This window comes from Calonectris borealis, chromosome 13 (genome assembly GCF_964195595.1).
Source record: "Calonectris borealis chromosome 13, bCalBor7.hap1.2, whole genome shotgun sequence".
Taxonomy (NCBI): domain Eukaryota; kingdom Metazoa; phylum Chordata; class Aves; order Procellariiformes; family Procellariidae; genus Calonectris; species Calonectris borealis.
Window position 1 is genome coordinate 15,709,009 of NC_134324.1, and position 9,472 is coordinate 15,718,480.

The 9,472-nt window shown below is 47.3% G+C and overlaps 1 protein-coding gene across 1 annotated transcript in view; it reads left to right on the forward strand.

The window, feature by feature from the left end:
• Positions 1 to 9,018, forward strand: part of MAMLD1 (mastermind like domain containing 1) — an 84,827-nt gene extending 75,809 nt beyond the window's left edge. Inside the window, exons 3-5 of the mRNA XM_075162273.1 lie at positions 4,793 to 4,939; positions 6,443 to 6,524; positions 6,810 to 9,018. Of these exons, the coding sequence (XP_075018374.1) occupies positions 4,793 to 4,939; positions 6,443 to 6,524; positions 6,810 to 7,828 (1,248 nt within the window). The 3' untranslated portion in view covers positions 7,829 to 9,018. The remainder of the gene's footprint in view (positions 1 to 4,792; positions 4,940 to 6,442; positions 6,525 to 6,809) is intronic.
• The last annotated feature ends 454 nt before the right edge of the window (positions 9,019 to 9,472 follow it).

Sequence of the window (9,472 nt, forward strand, 5' to 3'; positions counted from 1 at the left end):
GTACAGAACTCCCCATACGTAACAGATGTTCTTAAAATACAGAACAGAACTCGGCTAATGAAACTTCCCCACCCCTAGAGAACGGCTGTACCTGCTGGGAATACGGACCCACCGTGAGTCCCCGGCCGAGCCCCAGGGCCTCGGAGCGGAGCAGTAGCCCAGGCTGCTGCCAAGCCCTGTAGCCATGTTTTTCCTCTTTGTTTTTTTGTTGTTTTTTTTTTTTTTTTTACTGTCCGATGTCTCGGTAAATACTTCAAGCTAAGTTATCTTTGGTTACAAAAAAAACCTGGTGGGAAAAGCAGTTTGTCCCTTTCTCGCATCTACAGCAAACATCCACGCCGAGCGACCCATTTCCTTCGGTCTTTTCCTTTTATGCTGGGGTGCAACAACCCTTCTGTTTTGAGCTCTGTAATTGCTGGCTTCAGCTGGATGCCCTGAAAGTGGAGGGAATATTTCTCAAATCAGCAGTGCCTTTTGAAATGGAAGAAACTTTGAAAATGCAGGTACTATATGCATTTTTAATTAGACACGTTTCCGTTCTTCCACTGCTGCTAACGCTTTCAGTTAGGAAGTGCGGCTCTTCCCCGACTCCGCAAATACCTACCGAAAATTTGCAAAGCTCTCAGTCTCTCTCTCTCAGTAACCTTGCTGTGACCTGGTTATCTGTTAGAACCACAAAGAATTCAGTCTCTAATTAGTCCATCTGTTAACTATTGAAATTCATGGCTTAGTTTTATTGTCTGGGTCTGTAACATAATGCTGAATGGTCTCACCTGGCAGCTTATTTCTTATAAAGCAAATGTGCCTTTCCAAGAGCCATTTTGGTGCAGATAACTGTCTTTTCAGCATTGGACAAATGACTCTGTCTAGCAGCCTGCAGTCCCCTTCATGCCCTCACTGAAATAAATTGTACATCTCCAATAGCTCTGGGCTTAAGTCAATACAATTTAACATGTACGTTTCTTTGTTATATTCTTTGGAGTTACACCGTAAGAGCAGATGGGAAAGTTTAATAATGATAAATGAGTTTAGTGTTTTCACATAGTCCTAAAAAACAATGAATGCTTTTTATTAAAGATTAGAGGGATTTTTACATATTTGCCAAAGAGCGATTAAAGCTCTAGCTCAGATCCTCAGAAAGTCTTGCTTTTAAATTCTTTTTGGACTGTTTGTTAATGAGGATTCAGAGGAATTAGGGGCCATAAATTTCTTCATTCTCGCTTAAGTGAAGCCACAAAGTGATTACTGGATATGTAACTAAGTGCTGAGGACTGGAGTTTATCAACCACGTTCACACAGAACAATTCATCTCCACGCTTATTTACTGCAGTTGTGCATCTCGTACGTAATCAGATGATGGGGCTGGGCAGGTCAGGCTCGCCAGTGGATTTTTAGAGGATGTAGATTCATAAATATATGTGGTAGGTCTCAGTGGGACTCTTCGCACACTTTGCGTTGTGTGTGCCCGAATGTTTTGTTGGACCAGACCCACGCTCGGTACAGTTGTTCGCCGTAATCTGCAGATGCGTTTGCCCAGCCTGAGCAGCCCGCCATTGTGCGCCGGCTGGGCGGCTGGGAGGGACTGGTTTCACTGGGCTGTGCGGCGGCTTTTGCAATTACAGTCAGTGGCTGAATACGGACACAAACAGTACGCGTTCCTGCAAACCTGGAACCTCATTCTTTCCTCCTTGCTCTCGAAACTAGTGCATGAGATACTCAGTCAAACCACGAAGCTAGCCCCAGTGCCTTTTTGAACAGAAATTGCCACCTTGGAGAGCCGGGGGAGTGCTGCAGGAGCTCCGGACCTGCGGGGCCACCGTTCGCCTAGCAACAGAAACACACTGTCAGACACATGCCCTCCAAGTCCAGGTCGTGGCGTGCCGTTTGGTTAGGGATTCTGCCAATTTGATGTTTTAATATGAGTTTTTGGAGGGGAGAATGGCAAAAACCCCGATACCTACACGCAAACACATTTTTTTGAAGTTGAAGAATAAGAATCCCCAGTAGCCATCTGTATCCTCCAGTTACAGCTGGCTCAGCCGCACGACCCTTTGGGTGTGAACACCCACTCCCATCGTTCCCGACTTCGACACTAGAATCCTCCTCTCTTTGCTGTCTTCCTGGATTTTAAAATGGGATAATCCAAACCATAGAGGAGTTAAGATTATGGCTTGTTTGGCTTGGCCTTACTATGGGAAGGAAAGTGATTTTTCTTGGGAAGCGATGAAAAGGAAAAATGTTTAAAGTTCATTAACCTTTGGTACAGATAGCAGTGTCCTTTAGACTACACCAGAGCTATTCTTAGTCATGACGTTTAAGTGGTTATTTTTTATTGTAAGGGAATACAGTAGTTCCCACTAGTGGTGAAAAGAGAGAACTTTTTCCTTTTTCTTTTCTTTTTTTCTTTTTTTTTTTTTTTTTGGCTTAACCTAGATGTGAACTGTAGAACGCAAGATTTTGAATTCATTCCTTGTCTTCCCATCTACGCTATTTTGTCCTAATTTCCCCAAAAGCAAAATTTTTATCTATAGATTGTTTCTTTACTGGCTAATTAAGTGTTATACAACTTTGCTCTGAAAAACTCAGCAACCCATTCTGTGTATTTGCAAATGAACTTCGCTGATTGTCATTATTGCTATAGGGTGCCTGCAGAAAGTCCCATATAATTAAGCTGTTGTACTGCCACAGCACAAGAGCCGCAATTAGTAATGTGATTTACACTTCTTTACCATTAATAATATGGAAAAATCAACATTATTTTCTTGATGATGCTTAGGAGAAATTAGAATGAGGTGGACATGATTAGGAAAAGAGACTTTAATGTTACGACTTGTTAATGCAATAGCCCTGAGCGAGACATCAGAATGATTGTCCTTGCGCTAAACTCATTTGCTTCAGTAAGCACAGACCCTCTGCACGCAAGAAGGCAAGTTTGGAGGAAATTGGATAGATGGCAGGGATTTTGGTGGTATGAACATTTCAGTGCCTTTCATGTGCAGAGTACACAAACTGAATCCCTGCACTTTCAAATATTCCCCTAGAGGCAATCTGCATTATTCAAAGCTTAACTATGGCTGCAGAATCCTGTCTGACATGAAAGCAGAGTGCTAGCTTTACATGAACTTTCATATTTACATCTGTAGTAAATCATATTTACTTTTTTCCTCCCCTCCCTCTTTTTCTGTGGGTAAAATGGGTAGGAGGGAAGGGGGAGGAGGAGAGATGTCCAGCAGAATTGTAAGCAAAGCACCAGTAATAAAGTCTAGTCTTATGAGACTGCCCATGAATAGGAATGATAATGAGAGCAGTGATGAGCTGCAGGTTTGTGTCTTTTGGTAAATTATCTAGCAGGCATTTACATTTCATCAATTGTGCTTTTGCATAATAGACCGAAGTGCTACAACAAAAGGAGGCACCATAAAAATGAGGAATTTCAGTGACCTTCTTGGTAATCGCTCTTACAAAGAATATCTTGGAAGGAGTTGGGTGATTCCTCATGGTGAAGCTGCTGTGGGAAGGCGCCCCAGGCCCGAGAAGCTTGCCTGGTGACAAATGCCTTCCAAGGCTTTCTTCTGGCCACTCTGAAACATGGCTCGTATCCTGTTTTCTCCATCTGAGCATGCTTCTAATTGTCAGATGTCAAAAGGCAACAACCATTTTCTTCTTGCTTATCTCCTGATAACATTGATTCTCAAACAAAGGATGTGGGCTTCCATTCTGAAAACAAAGGAAGCATGGCCCAGCTAAGGATGCTGGATATAATATACATACTTCTCCCTGCCAATAAAAACAAAACATCATAAATAATGTAGAAGCTGGATGTGAAAATGGAGAAAGGGGAATACACTGGTACTGCTCTTCCTGGGTACAGCACTTACAGAAGTTTGTCCTCAGTGCGGCCTTGACTTCTTCCCTCGTTTTTCTCTTGTATTTCCCTGACTACCTGCCAGCTCCTAAGATGTTTAGACGTCAGTATTTTTAAAATTCTTTTTCTCTTTTGGTTTGTGTCTCCATCGTGTTCTTGTGATTTTTTTTTTCTCTTCTCCCCACAATGCTCTTTCTTTGGAGGCAAGTCCTCAGCTGGTGAAAGCCAACTCAGGTCTTTCACTGAGGACTTACAGCGAGGCCAGTTTGCACCAGCCAGGAGTCAGGCCTACCGCGTTACTGATTTGTGCCCGGCCGTGACCCGACCCTGGGTTTTTGCATGTTCTGCTCTCCTTTCACAATTAGCTCTCCTCGTTTGTCCATCATGGAACCCACAAGGACCACTTCAATCCCAGGCCCACGTCTTCCCCATCTTTCCAGGTCCCTGGTCTGATGGCACCTTTTCCCCTCTTCTGCCTTTAGTTTGCTGTTTTCTTTTACTGTAGGCTTCTCCTTTATCTGCAGTTGCCAAATCCTACCCTGATGCAACTTTTCTTTCCTTATGTCTTTCAGTGTAACAGTTGGGGAACTGGTGGGAAATGTGACGCTTTACTCACATCCCTTCTGCCAGCCAGGCAGCCATGTGACTCCGGTAATGGTAGTGAATCAGTCCCGTAGCCTTGGGCTAGTCACAAAGAATTTTGATTAACCTTTTGCTTCTCTCACTTCTTGTGCTGATCCTCAGAAATCAGAGCCGTCCCCTGCCCCTCGCTGTCCTCACCGTGACGTGCGGGTCCCTGTGAATCCAGAAGGTGTTTTGGCCTTGGGACCGCCAAAGACCGGAGAGAGGGCATCAGCAGAGAGGATAAGGGCTTCTGCTGTTATCTCCCTGATGAGATTAATTTTCTTTTTTCATCTTTCTTGGCAGGATCAAAATGCTGGAATTGTTGCCAGACTTCAGGAGCCGGGCTCCATCCCAAGCGGAGGCTCTGTGCCGGCACCAGCCACGGTGAACGGGTACACGATGAGGAACCATTTACTGAAGCAGCAAATAATGAAACGACAGCTGATGCAGGTACGATGCCGAGTGCCTCCGTGGGTTCCTGCGCTGTCCACCTCACTGGGAAGGACAGGACTGACTGGAATGGGGAAACCACCAGTCAGCAAACACTAAGGAGTGACCCTGGAATTGCTGGGTTGAGTCAGACTGGGGCTGTGGTGAGTCCAGGATGTCGTGCCCAGGAGAGGCCAGGGCCAAGTGCTGCTCAGCAAGTCCAAGTGCAGATCTGCCCACTCGTATGCGAGGGAAGGATTCAGTCACCTCCGTACCATTGCCGTCATCCTTGGTCAGCCACAGAGTTGGGAGGGAAGATGCAGAGAAGGGAGGCTTGGAGAGTGAGTCAGCCCCAGGAGAGATGTTCTCCATGCTTGCCTTTCTCTCTGGTTCCCTGGGGGTTTACCAGAGCAGATGTTAGACTCCGGTTTGTCCTGGACTTTGCTGGTCTCTCTCTTAAGTCCCTGTACAAGGTTTGTAAGATGCTGTGTGAAGGAGCAGGGATGGGGGAATCCCACAGACGAGTTGGGTGAGGCAGCATTGAACATGTGCCTCTGACTTTCTGAGTGTGCTGCTGGATTTGGGTCAAGGAGGCTCATTTCTTTGGATGGGAAATGAGACGAGAAGTCGCTCAGTAAAACCCTCAGCCGAGTACTGTCCTGCTCATTGATCAAACTCCCTTTCAAAACCAACTCTGGCTCCTTGTCATCAGTTGGCTTCAAGCTTATCTGTGCTGCTCTAATACAGCAGGAATTAGCCAGGCCTCAGCTTCCACCATCCACGGAGAGTTCCCCAGGTCACAGCTGCTGTCGATGGCAGGGATGCGAGTGTGGTGGCTGGTTCTGGGGTTAAATGGTGGGAGATGGAAATCAGGTCACTTGGAGGAAGCCAGCAATGCCTTGCTCAGGGAGCACCTGCTGAGGATCCCTGGCTTCCTGTGGGTCACTGCTGTGTTCTGGTTAGAGGTGGCAACCAGCACCAAAGGTGATGGTACGCACGAGCAGAGCCATCCTTCAGACAGGGTAATGGCCACCAGCAGTCTCCTGTTTGTCAATGTGTCCCCGCAATGCTACCACAGGTTCTGCTCACTAATAGACTTTTGGGCACGTTGTGTCCCCGGATCTGGTCCTTCAGAGAACACGTCCAAATAGTCAGCACGAGAGGCGCTGGGGAGACGCCAGGATTCCCGCAGCCTCCGGCTGTGCTGCACCTCACTCGCAAGCTGGTGAACACGAGGGTCCCCATGTTCATCCAGCTCCCCTTGGGCCTTGGGCCGCCCGCACAGCGTCTGCCGAAGGCTGCGCTTCCTAACGCTGGGCTGTTGTCAGGACAGCTTTGCAAGAAGGGCATGGGAGCAATTAGGATCCGGTCTGAAATGAACTGTCTGGGCTGAGTCTCGTCAGAGGTGTGTGTGTGGTTACGGGAGAGGTTGTTAATGATGACGGTGGCTATGCTTCAAGTGTCTGCTGCTATTCTTGTTTGTCAAGAGACTGCAGCTTGACTATTAGGCCCCTTGTTTTCCAGGAAAAGCAGAGACAGAACATGCTGGGAGTAACATCTGAGCAGAGGAGTTTGTTTGCGGCTCAGCAGATAAATCAGTTTCAAGGTAAGGAGGGAAACTGCATGCTATGAAAAGCCTCGAGGAGCCAGGGCCTGGGGTCTGATTAAATACAGGGCGCTTAATGATTCTCTGCCCTGAAATAAAAGCATTTGACATTTTCTCCCATATCATGAGATTCGCCCGTTTCCTCATTGCCCCAGTGATAACTCTGTTACAAAGAACACAGAGGAGAGGCCCGTGTAGTGAAAGAGAAAGGTGGAGCAGCAGCCTTTTAAGGCTCTGCCATGTTTCCAGGGTGAAGGTGCGGCTAACGTGTCTCTTTGTACGCAGCCGTGCAGCAGCCCATTCCCGCTGACTGCAGCCAGGTGATGCCAGCTCCGCCGCCCAACCACCGCATGCTGCCGTCTAACCCAGCCATGCTCCAGAGCACCTTGGGCTCTGGCATGGCCCCAGCCACCGCCAGCCAGAGCAGCGGGACGATGGTGATGATTCCACACAACCCTGGCAAGCAGCAGGGGATTTTTCCACCTAATTCTGACTTTAACATCCCGCTGCGGCCGAGCCAGAACTCGCTGGGCATGAACTCGGGGTGCCAAACAGTACATAGCCACTCTGCTGTGCGGCCGGGAATGCCGATGGCAGGCTTCAGTTCCGGTTCCTTAGCAAATCACTCCGCAACTCAGCAACACTTGAGGCAGCCGAGCATGCCAAGAATCCCTAACGTCTACCCCAACTCATCTGCCCAGATGTGGACGCCGACCGCTGTGCCAAGAATGCCAAATCAAAGCCAAATGGAAGCCGGCATGCAGCAGTTCTCCGGTAACACCCTCTTCTCCAAACAGAACGTGAGACCAAGCGCAGCGGGCCAGCAGTTCTCCCAGCAGGCTGTAGTGCCGCCTAACCAGATCGCTCCCGGCGTCCAGGTCAGACAGATGCAAAAACTGAGCATGGGGCAGTCTGGCCAGGGCCTGGGCTCAATGAGTAATCAGAACTTGAGACACAGTTTAACCAGAGGACCGTTGCCAGCTATGAATGTTATGAAATCAATGCCACAAGGAGTGTCCAGTTTTAACCAGCTCAATCCTGCCTCGGGCCTCGGCCCGCCCAGCTACCCTTCCACAGGCCAGCCGCCCGATGCCTTCGGCAGGATGAGCGCCGCTGCCGAGCTGCCGCAGTACGACTTCGTGTCCCAGCACGGCGGTTCGATCGTGCCCGCAAACTGCAGTGACACTGACTTCCTCGACTCCCTCATGAAGAACAGCAGCAGCAACGACGAAGAGTGGTTGAATAATCTGACAATGATAGACGACATTTTGGGACAGCACGCTCAAAGTTCCGGACATGTTTAGCTGGGAGAGAAGCAGTCTCGTTGTAAATAACATACGTATGGCTTTTGAACATAACAGACAACCCGTGAAAGCCGCCGCCTCTTTCCATACCGAATGAACAGACTCAGCCAATTCTTTGCCTGCATCAAAGTTTAATATTGGCAGTTTTTCAGACGACTGTATATATTTGAATATTTTGTAAATTATGTTTTCCTAAACCTTAAATGTAGAAGTATTTATACTTCTTTGCTGGACTGTTTGTAAATAAATCTATAGCATAACTTTTGGTTTTATTATAGGGATTTCATTATACCTTGTTATAAATATGCAAACAATATTGTTAGTTTCAGTAATACTGTGTATTACAGCATAAAATACTTATGTTTTTGACATAACTTAACACATGAACTAGGGGTGTCATTGCAACCAGACTAAGCAGAAATCAGATGTGGCATCTGTTCTCCCATATCAAGAGGAAAGATTGAAAAGTTGCATTAAAAAAAATAAAATCCGTAAAAGGAGCTGCTGACTCCCTGGTAGCTCAGTCTTGCAGCCCGATTCTGGTATGTAGGTCCCATCCGGGCTCCCAGTGCATTCCGGGATCTGCCCGCAGAGATCCATTTGCAAGATCCCGGGCACGTTCTCAACCTGCCACACTCCGGTAGGTCGGTTCGCCACTGCCAACGCGTCGTCCGTTGTCCTGCAGCGAGCGTGTGCTTGTGACGTTGCAGCTGCTGGCAGGCGCGCGTGGCCGGGCCCCGCAGGCAGGCGCTGCCCGGCGAGGGCTGCGCCGCAGCGGCGCGGGGCAGGCGCTGCCGAGCCTCCCCGGCGACTGCACCCTTCAGCGAAAAGGTAGCTCTGGTTTGCGCACCTCGGCCATGTATATTTGTAGTGTACAGGTGATTTGTTCCTGGTTTTAAGGCTTTTCATAATTTCTGTTTTAATGTGAGACTTTTTTCAGGGGAAAAGTCTATAAACATTAATAGTTAATTTTTGATGTTTTTCTGTCAGCTACTATTGTCCTATGTATATTTAAGAGTCTGTTTATAAAAGATTCACTGTACTGTAAACTTCTTAAAATGTTCATACTTTGTGTAATCATATTTTAATAGTCACGTCATACTTCGCAATACATTTGTAATATAACGTCAGCTTCAAGCACAGAATGTTTTTTTCTTCATACCATAATAAACTGCCAGGGGAAAATTGCATATACTTTATGTGCTCATTTCTCAGCTACAACGTTTCGTACCTGCAGATATTTGAATTAATTTGATTTGTCCAGGATGCTATAACGTCAATCTAATAACATGTACAAATGCGTTTGTGCTGTTAGTAGAAGAAATGGGCCAGACGAAGAATTGAAGCAGGCTTTAATTTTATTTTAAGATGGGATTTCTTAGTGTCGTTTTTTCCAGTGTAGTTATAGGTGAACGTGAAATTAACCTCTGTTGGGGTTTTTTTACATAGCACCAGGTGTATTTAAGTGACAGTTCTTGTTTCTAAACGCCCGTATCAGTTGGCCCATCAGAAAGTAAAGCCGTGCCCAGCGAGAGGCGGTGCGGAGGGCTGGGGGCCGCGGCGCAGTCCCACCTTGCTCGTGCGGCGATGCCAGCGAGGGCGGTGGCGGGTAGGGCAGGTCACTCCTGTGACACAGAAATGGTC